We start from the raw sequence: 17,311 nt of genomic DNA on the forward strand, positions 1-17,311 counted from the left end.
AAAATGGACAGCTTTCTAAAAAATGCCTTAGCTTAAACAGACTTGGGCTTGCCAGGAAACACCAGCTGGGATTCTTTGCACTGGGCTGTGTGTTGGGTCAGACTCGATTGCCATATTGCCCCATTTGACCTTCAAACCTGAATCTGAATCTTGCTTCCTCACCTGTTTTTTAGGGTGAACTGATCAGTTTAGCCAAACAGTGTGACCTGCCAGTCAGAAAAGTGGAGAGGTGGTTTCGGCGCCGGAGGAACATAGACCGACCAAGTCTGTCAAAAAAATTCTGTGAGGCCTGGTGAGTGGTGGGAGCACAAGCCTTGAGCTGTGGGGGCCTTTCAGTGGGGCCGAGCTCTGCTGACTGTTCACTGCCTCCTATCCTGCCCTCCACTCCTACATAGAAAGGGTCTTCCCTGCCCCACCTGATCCTTCCCCTACTCTGCTGCTGCTTCTCTGTTACTGAATCACTCCTTGCTGTTCCTCCTTGCTTTTACTCCCAAGGCTCCTTTCACTCCTGCCTCACCTTTATTGCATATAGAGGCCCTGTTTCTGGCTTTTTAAGACTGGCATTCTGTTTTGAAACAGGATCATGTGCTGAAAAATTCCCTTCTATTTTGCTTTTTACTCCTTCCTGCTGTTTTGCTGCTGCTTCAGTGCCTCCAAAATGGTCAGACTGCTGTTGCTTCTCTGTTTCTCTTCCCATGACTCCACTTTGCTTCACTGCAAACTGGTTGCCCCTACTGCATCTTCGTTGTAACTCCTCTCCACCTTATTGCTTTCGAAAGTCACAGGCATTGGGCTAGATTGTCTTCTGCTGACAGTTGTGCCCAATTTCCTGAAAACAAAAAAACAGCACCATTTTACAATGGCACAATTGAAGAAAAAGGGGTCTATGTACAAGCTTGTATTTTCCAAAGAGCAAAACTTTTCTTGGAAATGGATGTGTAGAAATCCTCCTGGTTATGTGGAGGCATAAGGAGGTCTGGCAAAAGAGGACTATCATTGGGTTCCTCACTTTTTAGGTACTTAACCTTAAGCAGAAAAAAATAAATCTCATGTCAGTCACTTTTTTAAATGTTAGTCCTTGCTAGGCTTTCTGGAGATGAAACACAACAGTAGCTCTGATAGGCTTCAGGTGGAAACAGGTTTATAGAACACTTACTTAGCACCAAGTTTTGAGGCCTTGATGACCCAACATGTGACACTGTTACAGAGCTGAGGCCTAGAACTGTATAGCTCTTTGAGCTCCTGGGCTGTCACCTATTGTCTTCATTCCTAGGTGATCTTTCTGGGCTGGGCTTGTCTCCCATCAGAAGGCTAGACCAGATGATCATCAGGGTCATTTTCCAACAAGAAATCAAAGACTGTGAAAAGCTCTCTGTTCTCTAAAACTGTTCTACACTAAATGCCCTTATGGAAGGGCTCGTGAGCCTAGTGAGCAGTTCCCATCCTAATCTCCTGTGGGGAGGCCCCACTTGTTCATCACACTGCCACAAAGACTTCTGCAGTATTACCCTGAGCTTGTCTTAAATCTTAAGATCTGAGAGTTTATGCTGTTGCACAACACATAGTGGATCTGTAGCACCACCCAGTGACTGATTTTACACAGCATTTAACGCGGTTCCCATACACGGGGTGGGCGGGGGATAGAAATGGATCCAGAATGCGGAAGCACATTCATCAGAATCCCCAGAATCTTTTGCTAAAAGGTCTCAAGTTAGCCCCTCTTGGAAATGTTGGTTTTGGCTCAGCTTTCCACTGAGAAGGAGGATTCTCCTGAGCCTGCCTGACATGCCAGACTTTTGAGTGGCTGCTCTGCAATACTTGTAAGGGAGTAGGTTCTTCCAGGAAGGCCACAGAGATGAAAGAAGAACACTAAATACCTACAGTGGCATTCATCTGACCAAATATGTGTATCTACAGGATAGGCATCACTCCTGAGCTAATCTTCTTGTGCTCCATTTAATACTCAACCTCTAATTCAAAACCCCTAATTAAAAACCCTAAATGAAAAAGAAAAAGATGAACACATTATTTGTTTATAATATCCCAGATAGCAGCAGTTATAAATGTTTACAAAAGCTGTGGGCAAAGAGTTGAAAAGAAGCCATGCTTAATCTACTTCCATCAAGATCAAATCTAAATTCTTTCTCCCTGCACTCAGCTGACTTGCAGTAAATACTTTTCTGACTCAGCTTACTGAGGATGGTGTCCTTCCACCTGCTCTGTTTTATCTTTTGCAGTCTGCAGAAGGAATGTCTTTCTGATGTGACATAGTAGATTTGTATAGATTATGTCTTTCTTGGAGCCCCCAGAGGTTTCATTCATAGATGGAATCTCTCTTTCTCAAAATTTAGTTCTCTCTGATTTGTTATGGAGATTTTTGCCAAGTAAAGGACTGCTTTATACTGTTTTACTTCTTTGAAGATTCATTTCCTGTGTTTAGTCTATTAACAACTCCTCGATTCAGTTGGGACAAAGTTCCCCTCATACCTTACTGTGTGTCTGTATATTTGGTATGAAGTACCTCTGTCCACTGAACTTTATTTTATATTAATGTACATTGACAGACATATTTTATGTTTACTTCTATGTGGGATTAATATGTGCAATTCATTACCAGCTCCTGATTGAGACCAAACATGACAGTAATCAGCTGTTTTACATGATAATGAACTTAGCATGCCTAATCTCCAAAAACCCAAGAGAGTGATTGTTATTATTTGACTTTTACACATGCATCTACTAGTGCTGGGAAGGGTTGGGGTGATTCTCTAGGTACTTTTAGTCAAGGAGAGTCTCATATTTTCTACCTTCTCTAAAGCAGAAGACTTGTTCATTGTGAAGTCTGTTGAATGTGCTAGAGACATGCAGAGAAACACTCCTGTTATCATCCGGACAAACCTTGAACATTTTGATGTATTTCTTTGACTTCATAGTGTTATTCTTTGAATGAATGTCTGATTGATACAGAGATTTGCAACTTCGTGGTTAATGGGATTCTAACATACTTTGGTTTGTTTGTTTGTTTGTTTGTAGCTGGAGGTTTACATTTTACATCATTTCTTTCTTCACTGGACTTGCTGTCCTATATGAYGTGAGTATACAAGTAGTGTCACCTGCTGTTCTGTCTAGTGAATGACTGCTAGAATGGCAGGTTTCATTATCAAACACATCTTTCCTGGTTCCATACCTGTATTTGCTCTAAATCCTACTCCCCTTCCCACTCCCAGCCAGCAGCAGACTGTCGCAGACTGCTTCTAATTACCACTGCCTCCTCCTTCCCTTCTGCATTGCTTGTGTACCAGCAGGTGCTCAGTAAGAGAACAGGAAATGTTGTCTTCCTGCTTTAAGCTCTGGTATCTGGAGCCCTGCAGAACTGTTACTGAAAATTACCTCTACAGCTGTGACATAGAATATCATCCCTGTACAGACGTGCTTGCTCTGGTCAAATCTAGGCACTGCAAAGGGTCAGAGCGTGCTCCATGCAGGAAGAACTTTTGGAGACTTCAACTGCCAAATTTCTATGAAAATTTCTAAGCTGCCAAGTTTCTAGTCACTACCAAGTTTCTATGAAGTGTAAACAAAGCAGGATTTTTCCAGAGGTTTGTTACTTAACAGACTGCAGCATGATCTTCACAGAGCAAAAACATGTTCCTGACACCTTGTGGTCCAAACCATAGAGATTCTTAATGAAATAGTTGTAAGAATATTTTAATATATTCAAAATATATTTTCTACCCCTTGAACTTGAAAAAAGCTACAAGTTGGCAGAAATTGTCCCCAGGCCATTTTTTTTTTGGAATTGGGTTTACAGCAAGTGAAATTTCAGCTCAATAGTCATGAATTGGCAATGTCACAAGCAGCTGCAAATCCCTGTAGTGGAAGTCTCTTGGCAACTTAATTCCAGACAGCACTACCAGYTCTGCCTATAACAAAACACAGCAAAATCTGTAATAGTAACAAGCAAAATGAATTAGGCAGCTAACAAGAGAACAATTCCTCTGGCATTCTCATGTAGATCTTGCATTTTCTTTCCAGAAACCTTGGCTTTGGGACCACAGAGAGTGCTGGACAGGATATCCACAACAGGTGAGTCATCCAGGAGCAAAAACTGCTGTTATAATTCATGTATTGTTTTTGGATCTCTTTCCAAAATCACCTTGTGTTAATGACAAAAGAGAGGGCACTGAATTAAATTCAGGCCAGTGCGCCCCAAGAATTAAAAACCAGATTCCTGTCTAGCCAGAACATTTTTGTATCTGTCGTAATCTAAACACAATCGAGGAGGAATCAGTAGAGCAGAAGGAAAATCTGCAGAAGTAAAAGGAAAGTGAGAGGTCTGACCAGATAAACCAAGAAACTGAAAAACATGAGTCTTCCAAGGTTGTTTAGTTTGTAGAGGAGACTGAGGCCAGAGAAGGACATATTGTCTGAGGAGAAGAATTGAAGACTTTGGTGGAGAGTGCTTAGAGCAGGGGGTGTGTTCTGGATGGTAAGGTCTTTCAGCTGTACTGAAGAATCCTGTCCGCAGTGTTCCCCTGGCGGCTCATTTCCCAGTGAAACTGGCAGTATGGCCAGTAGTAATAGCACATCATTCCCATTAAGTTCAGAGGATGTTCTCTTATAGTTTTACAATGTATATTCTCTATTTTTTCACATCAGCACTGTGAAAAGCTATCCAGAGAGCTGGAAAGCACACATCTCTTATCAGCCTGGACCAGAATAACCTCAAAGAAAATTGCCAGCCAGGCAGAAAATCTGCTCCTTGGTCATCAACACAAGGAGCAAAGATAGCAACAAAAAGCCAGGTACTTTTTTGCCCAGCTGCCTCCCTGGCTATTCATACTTCCACTGCCCTTTCTCACAAAGCTCTTTTCACAACAGTGTCATCCAAGGTTACACAGCTGCACCATATCAGAACTACCCTTAAACACAGACAGCTAAACCCCCAGAATGGAGGGAAGAGTTTGCAGAGCCTGTTGCTACACTCAGGGCCCTGACAGTATGATTAAAAGTCCTGTGAAGCTGATGGAAAGGTTCCTGTCAACTTAGTGAATTTTGGATTGCTTTCACAGAATCAGAGAATCACAGAATAGCTGGGATTGGAAGACACCTCTAGAGATCATCTGGTCCAACTCCCCTGCTCAAGCGAGGTCAGCTAGAGCAGCTTGCCCATGCCCATTGCCCATGTCCGGTAGAGTCTGGAATATCTCCAAGGATGGAGACTCTACAACCTCTCTGGGCAACCTGTAATTCATTATTTACCTGTTCCAATCCAAATGGCTGATAAGTGTTTCTAGCAGGGTAATAGTTTCCTCTGAATTATCCTGCAGAGAGACACCATGCACAGGATTTTAAAGTACTAGAATTTCCTGGATAAGAAATCAAAATTTTCATTAACTGAAGATCAGGCTGAAGGACAAATGGATCACAGTACCAACACAAAGTGAAGAAAGACTGTGCTCCAGAACTTTTGGGCCTGTTAGACAAAGCTAGAACAAGACCCTCTGACTGTACATTGACACCTGCAAAGCTGTAAAGGGAAATATAATGCACAGCTTTAACAGTATGAACCAGTGGAACAAGAATGGAATAAATGAGTGAAGAATGAGGTAGTATCTTTCAAGCTGAGTCTTCAAACAATCTTTCTGCTGTCACTCAAAGGCAGAAATTTTAGGGGCAAATCTGTAGTGCAGTGTAAAAGTCAAAATATTCAAACAGGTGGTGTTTGAATAGGAATGGAAGACTAAAAGGACTGCTCGCGTCCTTGTATCCTGTCCTGTACGTTTGCAATACATGTCTTTTCCAGAAAGATCCAAGTCATCATAAGCCACGCAACACTATTTAACACCTGTAACAAACAGAGAAGACCAAAACCAGAGCTAGTAATGTCCCACTGGAAAAGAGAAAGAAAGGTCGAGGACATACCTGTGTCCCAGTAGGAGCAAGGAATGTATTAAATACAATCCCTAGTAACAGCCCATGCCCTATGCTACAGACAAGGGCAAAATAAATCTCCCAAATAATCTTTTCTTTGGAAGAAAACACTTCTGATCCAGAACTGGTGTTTGGTTAAACCCCAGAGTGTGAACAGGACACACCAGCCTGATAGATGTTAATACCACACAGTAGCACCAACACATCCAAAAGCAAACTAAAGGCTATGGAGACCATAAATCAATACTTTGAATAGAGAAAGCTCAAATAAATTGGTATTTGGGAGCACTATGCTCCAAGATTCTTTGGAATGCTAGTTGTAAAGCCTCTTCAGTCATAGGATTTTTTTATCAAATAGGATCTGTTTTAAAGGGGCCATCTAATGTCACAACAGAGAAAAATTACTTATTAAATAGTACATGTCTTGCTCAGTGGGTCCAAGCTGTTAGTTTTTCAGCTGTAAGACCCCAGAAAACTTACCCAGAAGAATACTGATAACTGTTCACAGTGAGTTTGTACTTTCCCCCCACTGCGAGTTTGATTAGACTAAAAAAAACATGATGGAGTCCAAGATCTCTGAAGCATCTCCTTGAATCCTAACAAGGGAATGATATTTTTCAGGTATTGCTCATCTATTTCACAGATACACAGTATAGGTAGTTTTTAAAGCTCTGTACTGACTTCTCAGGAATCTGCACAGCACTGAAGAAATTCTAAAAATATTCAGGATCTGCCCTATGGTACTAGCAGTAGGCATGGTTCCCTTGCCCTTCCACATAGTGCAGCACAAAGTGGAGTTTTCTCTGCTATTTGTTTTCACCTCAGCACAGATGCCATTTAGTAAGTGACTGCACTGTTCAGTTGAAGTATTTTCCCCTAAAGCTGCAAGAACCAGCCCTTGTTGGTTTGGTTGTCTGATATTTCTTCGGCCTACGAAGGAGTCTTCACTTCCAGCCCTTGCTCTGCCTTACTTGGTGGATTTATTATTGTCTCTCCCTTCATGTTGCAGCCTCTCCAACCCTCTCTGTTCTGGTACTACTTGCTGGAGCTCTCCTTCTACTGCTCACTTGTCTTCACCCTGCCCTTTGATGTGAAGAGGAAGGTGAGTGACAGCCCCACGGAAGAGTCAAGCACAAACAGGACCCAAGCCTAACAGGCTGCGCTGATCGTAGAGACAGGGAAAGAGATGAATCTCTGCCAGTTAGGCTGCATGTGTTCCTATGGGCCAGTGCCCCAACAGCTGTGGGATTGCATGGGCATAGACCTGCATAAGGCTGGGGATATACCTTTATAAAGGGAGGGTGGTTGGGAGTCTTCATCAGAGAGGCTGGGGGTATGAGATGAATGTATAAACAGGTAAGCATGCATGTGGGCAAAGAATGGAGATGGATATGGGCATTGCTATATGGCAGAAGAGAAGCTCTATGTGTCTGAATTTGTCTGTTTTGAATCATCAGCTCTTATTATTCCATCTTCTGATTTGAGCTGTCACCAGACCACTACCAGTATAAAGGGAGAGAGAACATTCTTTGCTGTGAGATTCTCAGTTTACACCATAAACTCATTACTCTTTGGTCTCTTGGTTGCCTACATTTCTAGAATGCGTCTGGTTGAAGAGTTATATGGGTTAGACCTTTTAGTGGGAGGTTTCTTACTTAACTGGGTAGAGAGATTTTATTGCTGCTGCAGGAGGCATGCTCTAACCAGGGAGAAGGTACACTTTGTATCTTACTCTCTTCTGTCCCCTTTCTCATCAGGACTTCAAGGAGCAAATAGTCCATCACGCTGCAACCATCTTCCTGATCAGTTTCTCGTACTGTGCCAATTACATCCGCATTGGGACACTGGTGATGGTGATTCACGATGCTTCTGATTGCTTCCTAGAGGTGAGCTCCACAGCTTATATGCAAGGCAAAGGCTAGGTGGGGGTGATGCTCTTCAGCCAAAGGGTGTATGTATGTTGATCTACCACATTATGGGCCGAGCATTATGGGGCTTTCACAGACAACTCAGTACTGATCTCCTGGCCCATCCTAGACTTTTCTGCAGAGAGCCAGGAGAAGGCATGATTACCTGCATGCAGATTGTATCATCTCTGGCTCATTAGACTCCCAGAGCATGTGCAGATGAACTGTCTTGGTCTTCTGTCTTTTATTGTTCTTTGTCTTTCCAGCCAACTAAGATATTCAATTACATGAAGTGGAAAAAAACTTGTAACTGCCTATTTATGATCTTCTCAGCTGTTTTCCTCATCAGCCGCCTGGCCATTTTCCCCTACACGTGAGTCTGTGCTGCAGTCAAGGGAAATGGAAAAGCTGCCTCGTCGGAGGCAGGATAATTCAGCTGAGTGCTGAATCTCTTGTGCAACCCTTTCTTTTCAATTCTTGAGCCCATGTCCCTGCCCTCTGCATAGCCTACAGTGCCACACAGCTGTTGCATCTGCCTTAGGATATACTGGGATGGTCTGCTTTGGAGTTCATAGAGTAGTCATAAAGRCCTAGAGTATATTGCAGAGAAGGCRCTCTCCTGAAGGCCTCTTCTGGGAAGAGAGCTCTATCCTAATTTCTGGTGGGTAACTGAGGGTTGGTTCACAAGGGTTATATGTAGGAACAGAGTGACTGACCTGAAACTTCCTCTGTGACTAGAGCTTTCTGGGATTGGCTTACTATGGCACTGCTAAGAACAAACTGCAATTCCCTCTCTCTTGCAGAGTGCTCTATAACACCTACTATTACTCCATGGAGATATTCCAGCCCTTCTTTGGATACTACTTCATGAACGCTCTTCTGATGACTCTGCAGCTGCTCCATGTCTTCTGGTCCTGCCTAATTATTCATATGGTCTACAAGTTCATCCTCCAGGGCACGGTACAGATCAGTTTGCAGTCTTCCTGTACTTCATGTGTGGAGGGAGGGTTCCCCTAGACTGCTTGGTTGAGAGCACAGGGGTTCATCCGGGATGAATTCTTTCTTACCCTGCCAGTGAAATTATAGATGTAGACTCCTAGCAGTGTGGTAAAAGAGACAGTCTTAATACTGTTAGGCAAAACTGATGAAAAAGGTAAAATTTCTATGAATCTGCATAACCTTGGGCACACTTCTGATGGTTGTATTCAAGAAAAATGTGGGTTGGACTCCAGGGAAGATTACTCTGAGCAAAGCCAGTGACATCCAAGTAAAGATCCCAACATCTGGACCCATATGATTGCATTTGTCGAAGAACTAAGAAACCAGGGGAAGAAAAGTTTTCATGAGTGATGAGGCCAGTGCAAAAGAGCTTTCCTATATGTTTTGAGTAGATCGTCTTATGCTACTTTAGATGTCTACAGAATAGATATTTCTGTTTACGATAGCTATCTGGACTCTTTTTATAGCAGTAGAAGTAAAGAGGCAAGTCCAAAGCATTCAGGATTGCACCCAGCTAGTGCCAGTTCATCTCTATCAGTCATAGAGCAACCCTAGATGAATTTCTGAGATGCAGCTGTATAAACTTAAGTGAAATGAATCCCACTCTTTCTGACAACAGCCTGTAGTATCTGCTGCAAGACCCAACTGCTGTGCAGCATGAAATTCTTCCCAAAATCAAAGACATGACCTAATGGCACTAGGCTGGCCACAAGCCAGGGACACAGTCCAGGAGAAACAGGTCAATGCCTGTGGGAGTTGACCTCATAGCCTGGGATGAGTTGTTTTATTAGCATCCAACTGCAACACTCTGTCTTAGAGGAATTGAGAACTAGCATGAAAGGCTTGTGTTCCATCCATATTGTCCATGACTTCTTTATTTGCCTTTCATTAAAGCAGCAAAGAGAAAATTACTTGCAAATTTAAAATAAAAAAAAACCTCACGCAGGGTAGAGAATGCAGAGGTATAAGGTTTGACAGCACTACTGTTGTTTTCCTAGTTCTAGTGTGTGCTCAACTACCGTTGCAGTGATTACAATGTACAAAGATGAGGTAGTAAATAGCCTTATTAGAAAGCAATGAGCCATCAGGAAGAAAAATACTCAAGGACATCCAGAATTCTTCCATTTTATCCAAAAATCATCCATCACATTTGGTGCAAGAATATATTTGGGAGCTTTCCATATTGAGCAGTGAATAACAAAGAATAATAGTCCTAAACAAATCTGTATCAATGGTGATAAATTTTAGTAGCCCAAAACAGTATCAGCAAGAATAGAGAACAGTTTCCCCTTTTGAGAGAGCAAGCCATGAAATTCTCACTCCAGTAAGAAGTTTGGATTCTTCTCATGGGTCTTTTCTGATCTCCAAAATTTTCCTCCCTGGCTACAGGATATCTGACCCACCTTCTCATATGATGTCCCCTAATCCTCAGTAATTAGAATTCTGCCTAGATCCTAAAGTAAGAGGTTTAATTTCCTCATACAGGTGGCCTGTGATGCCTCTTTGTAATCCATGCAACTATCTGATTCTTTTGTGAATCCTGAWAGGTTTAAGGCCTCAGCCACATTCTATGGCAGTGAATAAAAGAATTTAGAAATACTGATTATTCTTTGTCCTTATGCTGCAAATCAAGGCTATTGGTATGTAGTTCCTGAGCTGCCAATCGAATGACATGAGGTCATTCAAGCAGGCAGCTTGAATTCAGTGCAAGTTTAGATTCTTACAAATCCTATCTGCTTTTGTGTGTAGTGGTGTCTAGAAAGGACATCACACCGAATAGTCTGCTCAGTATGATCCAAGARACATCCCCAGAAGAGCAGATAGAACAGATGGAGACTTCAGAGTCCATCCTGCAACTGAGCATGGCCTTGAGGAGATTCTAAAGCTCAGGGCACAGAAAGGATTTGCTGCTTCCCCTAGAGTCAACCCTCAGGGCATTTTTTCCAACAAGGAATGTGGACACTGAGTTTGTCCCCAGTTTTGGCATMTTGTATTGTATAGTAGAAACAGCCTGGGATATCAAGTGCTAGGCTGTTTTCTCTAAACTTGCCATTTTATCACATCATTTCCTCTTTGTCTTCCTTTTAAGGCAAGGAACTAAATATTTACAAAAGTGGATTACAGATATCTTAGTCAATAACGAGAGGATAAACTTGAATATAAAACTGAATGTAATCAGAGTTGAGAGTCTTCGTGTTGAGCTATTGGTTTGTTTGAAAGCATATGCTGTCCAAAGCAGTATGCTTAGCCTGCAGCCACCCAGGCCGTGTGTAGTCAGAAGTTATCTCCCTGCCCCTCTAGGAAAAGAGCTTGATTTCCTGCCCCTCGCTGCCGCCTTCTGCATGCTGATGTCCAGAGCAGCAGTGTGGGTCTCCTCAGTCTTACACAGTTGCCCTCAATCCTGGGCATCTGTGATGCAGTGCTGCTTCTCAACCTGTATAGTAATTCCTAATGTTTATCAGGATGACAGAATCCCACCGAAACTGAAACAAAAGAGACAGACAGAATCAGTTTCCAGAGATGACTGCATATGTAAAAGCTAAAATGACACAGTGGACATGTTTGCCAAAGGCCAGTGGCTGAAATAGCACCTGGGCCGGCTGTATGGTTCAGCTAGCACTGCTTCTTGTGCAGACTTCCATGTATGTATTGCTTCTCATTTCAATTCTTCTGTAGATGGAAAAGGATATGAGAAGTGACACAGAAGAAAGTGACAAGGATGAAGAAAGAGAAAAGATTAGAGAAAAGGAGAAGAACGGGATCACGCATTTCAGCAACATCACAAGCAACAATTGTATCCAGAGGAATGGGTCCCAGCAGCAGAACAACAGAACTCATCTCACCAATGGCCATGCCAAGGAAAGATAGCTACTGTTCAACTGCTCTCTGATCTGGTCTTTAATGAATCCAGTCAATTGTCTTTAGAAACAGTTTTGCTCATTGTGTAGATAAAAAGGAATGCGACTGCAGTATCATAGCTGAATTCCTGCTTCCTGTAAACAGAAGTGTAAATAGACACTGATATTTGAAGGATGTTTTTGGTCTTTCTCCAGTAAAAGTTTTCCATGGGTTGTAGCCTTGAAGCAGATAGAAAGGGATCAAAGTGGTTTGACTTGTATTAGACAGTACCATAGTTGTTCTTAAATGTGTTAATCTTGAAAAATACTCAGAATAGTGGATAAACTCTGGCAATGTCGAGTCTTAACTGCCTAATGTTGTTTGGAAGGAATTTGTTTAGCCTTGACCAGCCTTTGGAGGGCCTGGCCCATTGCCACTAATGATTATGGCTAGCAAGTAAGTGTGAGAATCTAAATCTTAATAGAGGGACACCTCTTTTGTGAAGACAAGTGACCCACCCATACTCATAAAGCTAAAACTGAGCAGAGTGGGATAAAAACTTTGGAAAGAGGTAGGAGAACACATTTTCTTCTCAAATGAAATGCTGCTCTGTACCATATGATCAGTTTTGAAATGATACGGATCTCACTCCCTTCTCTCATCAACATTATTGCTGCAAAAGTAGGAACTCCAAAGCCCAGACTGCAAATAGTTCCCACCTAGATCACAGTTGGAAGAGCTGGAAAATCCAGGCAGTTGTGTCTCAACTGTCAGCTAATTCTTTAAACCTGTCTTGGAAGGGAACACTGTCAGGAGAAGGGAGGGGACAAGAAACCAGATATTCTAGTAGACAACACTGATGAAGTGTTCATGTTTTCATCTACTGTGATTGGCACAGTGGGAGATCTCTATAGAGTCGGCTTGTGGTAAGAAAGGGATGGTTTTACCCCATCCTCAAAGGAAAAAGGATCCAGAAGAGACCTGCTGAACCTTATGGAATAATGCTTTAACTTAGCCTTCTGACTCTAGGTCCTTTGCCTAAACTTGTCAAGAATAGAAAGATTAAAGCAGTAGTCCATGATGTCATGATGCAGCTCTGATTCAGTTCCTTTAAATGTCCTGTGAGTGTGTCTTATATCCTGTGTAGTCCTGGAGGCTGGATCCTATAACCCCTTAGAAGAGTTAAATTAGTATGACRTGAATTTCTGTCCTAAACAGAAATTAAACTATGAAACCAAAGTATTAATGGGTTCACTGTAATGAGAGCAGGGACTTAGACTGCCATGGCCATGTAGACCCTTCCCTTCCGGTAAGGGCCAATGATAACAAAGGAACATGGACCAAGGAAATACCTGATTCAAGGAGGTGGGCACATTCTTAAAATTAAGAGGCAAATGACAGTCTAAAAGCACAAGAGGCATGTGGTGGGTTTTCAGCAGTACACTGAGTTCACCTGAATTGTGACTGGGAGAGATCTTTGATCTGAGTCTGTCTGTGCTCATCTTAGGTTTCAGTCAAAATGCACTGGATGATTTTAGAGGAAAAAGTGGTTCCAGCACAGGTGATTCCAGGGCAGTAACATTCTGTGGGAACACAGCATCTGTTCCTGCATCATGATTTAAATTCATCTTGGCTAGAGATTGTTTGTCTCTGAAACCTTGAGCTAATTTGAAGTTCAAAGTAAGTGTTCTGTATACTGTTATGTTTCTTTAATCTGAGTGTACAGTCTTGCCACTCCTCTGCAGGTGACAAGCGTTCGGGAGAGACAGTTGTATATCAYTTTGTACTACTAAATGTAACAGTTCTTTATAAATTACTTTTGAACAGTTTGATTGTCTAGGCTCTTTCCCATTTCTCTAACTAGCAACAGGTACCCTGGGTAGCTCTATGTTTTGTGGGTAGATGATGTGGGAGACATATAGGTGCCATTGCCAGGGTTGATCTACCTGCAGTGCACATTACATACTCAGGACATGCAGCCACACTAGGCCATGCCAGTAGAGAACTGCAGCTGCCTGATTTGTCTCCTCCTAGGTAAAGCTGCATTTGGCCCTGGCTGGCAGGGGGCACTTCAGGGCACCCTTACACTAGAGCTAGGGGCAGTCCAGGTTACTTGGAACTGCAAGGGCAGTGGCAATTCCAAGGTCGCAGCACTGGGAAGATGCTTTGGAACTGCAAGGATGAGGGAAGGGAAATTAATGTCTAATCTGCTTTCTCATGATGTTTCAGAACCTCAAAAAGATAGAAAAGATCCACGTTGTAATATCGCACACATCTCACTTGAAGGACAGAATTCTTCCCAGAGACTGCACAATGCACTGTGGAGCCAGTGCAGAGGTATATCAATCCTTGATGTTCTTTATCCTTGGGGCTATGCTGTCCCCCTGAGGATGGAGATAAGCTTCTGCCAGGCTCATTAGGAGGAAGATCTGTCCATTGTGAAAGGATGCATCAAGGATTCAAGAGGGCTGTTGAGTTTGATTAGAAACTACTGGTACTGTTTTTACCTGAGGCTCCAAATGTGACAGTGATGAGTCATTGGGTCAGATCACACTGTGAAACATGTTTTCTCGCCATCAACTTCCTATGGCTTAGAGAAGCTGTATGTGTAATCCAGCTTCCTCCCCACATTGCTGCACCTTCTCTCTTTCTGTCTGTTCCATTGTGGGGAAGCCTGTGAGTGCCGCAGCAGTATTTATGAATTTATTGTATCAAACGTTCCCCCCCCCCAATATGCTAGAGGAACACCTCAGGAGCATCACAGCCCCCAGCACAAAGAAACTGCTGTTTGTGAGCATATATTGTATAAAACCTGTAGCAAGACTCAGTGTCGCCTGTCTGCTGAATAACCCAGCAGATCAGATGGAGCACTGGGCACCACAGCAGAATGTGAATCTCTTTCCCTTGAATCTTTATCACCCATATGCACAGGAATGGGGGGGCAGGTAGGGCGGGGGAATGGGACACTCAGAATTGTTGCCCAAAGCCAGGGAAGAAGCAGATATTTCAGCATCTTCCAATGTGTTCAACAGTTGCAATCCCAGCACCTTCCAACTGTCTGCGTATCGGGTTTAGCAGATAGTATGAGAACTGCTGGCTCTGATAAGGAGACAGCCATCTATYCTCTTTACATGTTCAGATCTATGGMTTAGACTCCTTATTTTAGGCAGAATTGAGTCCTTCAGATAGTGACTCACACTGATGTGTATCCCTAGATTTTAAAAATAATAGTTGACTTAAATTTGCATTAAGTTTTGTCAGACTAATTAGAAAATGCTTGTGAGCTCATCTCTATTTTTACTTAAATCATAGCGAATGTACTACATATAAAATAGAGCATTATAAAATAGAAATGATGCCTTTGAGCCTGTGAATGTGCAGTCATTCGGTTGGATGTCTTTTCTTATGCTCACAAGTGAGATATGTGCTTGTTTCTTAATTATCACAAGCTAAGACTACTTTTAGCTTCAACATTGCTATTTGTAACTTATAATCATCAGTCTGTCAAAGCAAACTTACATCAGAGATGGAAATAAAATGTATTTAGACTTGTAAAAACATCATATCCCATTGTGTACAGCTGGCAAAATTTAACCAAGGAGAGCCTGTGCTTACTTCCTGAACCTGTATTTAGGTATGTCTGGGTTGGAGTTTTAGAGCTGCCAAAATGATTAGGGAGCTCACAAATGCAAATACAGCTGATCTGAACTTTTCCAGAAAAAGGTGACCTTCAGGGAAACACAGACCCATGGGGGCAGAGGCAGCCTACAGGAACATGGCTGTTCCACACACACCGAGACAGAGAGCATCGGGAAGGCTAAGTCCTGCTCCCTGACTGTTTTCTAGGAGGATCTGATTTCACTGGCCAACCAAAGTGATCTGCCTGCCAAAAAGGTGGAGAGCTGGTTCTGGCACCAACAGGCCCAGGACCGGCCCACACTGATCAAAAAATTCTGTGAGGCCAGGTAGGTGGGCTGGCAGAAGCTTTTGGTCCCAGAAACCTCCAGCACGGTCTGCGTGCCATCCCTGTCACATCCTTAGCCTGGGACACACTTCCAGCGGGGCCCACTGCCAGGTATGGCTGTGAAGGGAGATTTCATATCATGCAGCTGGTCTCTACCCACCACCAGAGCGTGCACCAGGGACAGCCACCATGCGCTGCTACCAGCTTCATCCTTCCTTCTTTTCCTCTTTGAGTTCTGTTCCCTCACAAGGGTCTGCTAGCCTAGACGCAGGTCAGGTTTAAATCTCAGATACTGCAGAGATATTGAGCAGCGATGTCATGTGCAAAACTCATCAAACACCTTTTCAAGCTGATATGGGTCCAAAATTAAAATTTAAAAATATTCTTGGCAGCTCATGAGTCATTGGATATAAAATAACTTCATGAAATCTAGTTATTAAGCATTGCAAGCCATGAAACGGGGGAAGTGAAAACTGTAAGGAACCAGAAAGCACCAAAATTTTCTTAGCATTCCTTTTCCTGATTTTTCCTGACTTTTTAACTTCAAACTATTTGCTCTCTCACATGAAATCTTCCAGCATAGCTCAATAATACAGAGTCAGAAGGGAAAGAGTAGTCACTAAGTGTCTAGACCAAAGCATCAGGTTATTTGTGCTTCTCAGCTTCAAGTTTCAAACTATATTTACCAAAAAGACCCCAATCAGCTATAATATCTACCTTCCCCTCCCCTCTGAAAAAATGAATTCCTCAGTGCCTGAATGCTTATTATGCTTTTTAATAATAAAAATACTGTTCCTCTGAAATCTTGTTCAGTGCTCCACACTGCAGCATCTCCAGGGAAACTAATAAAACACCGGTCTTCCTATGCCACCACYGGGAAAAACTGGGTGCTCCTGAAATTCAAAGTAACTGAAACTCTTCCAGATGAAGGCTTTTCCACCAGAAAATATAGTCTAAACCAAAACTTTCCCCAGGGTTGTGTTAATTTTGTTGATGTTTCATTTTTTAATACCTGAAAACAAAATTATTACAATATTAACATTTTAATGATATATTTGGGGGATTCTATTTGGGATTACTTTTCACCTTGTAACATATTGCATTTGATGTTATTTTCAAAATTTATAGTAGAACATAAAATTTAAAGTTGATATAAAAACAAATTGCACCTAAACTAAACAGTCTGTTTTACCTAAAATAAGTTGTGCCCAATGCAAAACAAACACAATTTTTGAAGTATCAGCAATATCAGATCTTAACTCAGTAGGAAAATTCTTCTTAGAGACTTGCTGGAGGTCTGACGTCACTGACAGTCCAAAGGCTCAGAAAATAGAGGACAGATAAATCTTTATATATGTATATGTGCAAACAATATATATAAGCCTGCAAACAGCGTCTTTAAAAATTGTTTTCTACCCAGGTTTTGAATAAGCCTTCAAGGGGGCTGACACATTTTACACAAATGTTTGGGAAATGAAACAACTTTGGAGAAGTGAGGTGAAGAATAATGGATGGTGTAGGTAGAAGACTTTGCTGTGAAGAACCACAGTCCCTCTCCCAGATCTGACTTATGCAAGGAAAAATATAAATAAGTCAGGAAAGATGTGCGAGAGAAAGGCAGAAGGCACTTAAGCCAGCATTCCTTTGAAGGATTTTGACAGTTGGATCT

General features: G+C 42.3%; 1 protein-coding gene across 1 annotated transcript in view; it reads left to right on the forward strand.

Annotated features, from left to right (window-relative positions):
• CERS4 (ceramide synthase 4) overlaps positions 1-12,649 on the forward strand; it is a 39,218-nt gene extending 26,569 nt beyond the window's left edge. Inside the window, exons 4-11 of the mRNA XM_026068968.1 lie at positions 174-292; positions 3,034-3,091; positions 4,036-4,086; positions 6,944-7,036; positions 7,692-7,820; positions 8,108-8,214; positions 8,645-8,801; positions 11,517-12,649. Of these exons, the coding sequence (XP_025924753.1) occupies positions 174-292; positions 3,034-3,091; positions 4,036-4,086; positions 6,944-7,036; positions 7,692-7,820; positions 8,108-8,214; positions 8,645-8,801; positions 11,517-11,708 (906 nt within the window). The 3' untranslated portion in view covers positions 11,709-12,649. The remainder of the gene's footprint in view (positions 1-173; positions 293-3,033; positions 3,092-4,035; positions 4,087-6,943; positions 7,037-7,691; positions 7,821-8,107; positions 8,215-8,644; positions 8,802-11,516) is intronic.
• The last annotated feature ends 4,662 nt before the right edge of the window (positions 12,650-17,311 follow it).

This window comes from Apteryx rowi, unplaced genomic scaffold (assembly GCF_003343035.1).
Source record: "Apteryx rowi isolate R43461 unplaced genomic scaffold, aptRow1 scaffold_283, whole genome shotgun sequence".
NCBI classification, from domain to species: Eukaryota; Metazoa; Chordata; class Aves; order Apterygiformes; family Apterygidae; genus Apteryx; species Apteryx rowi.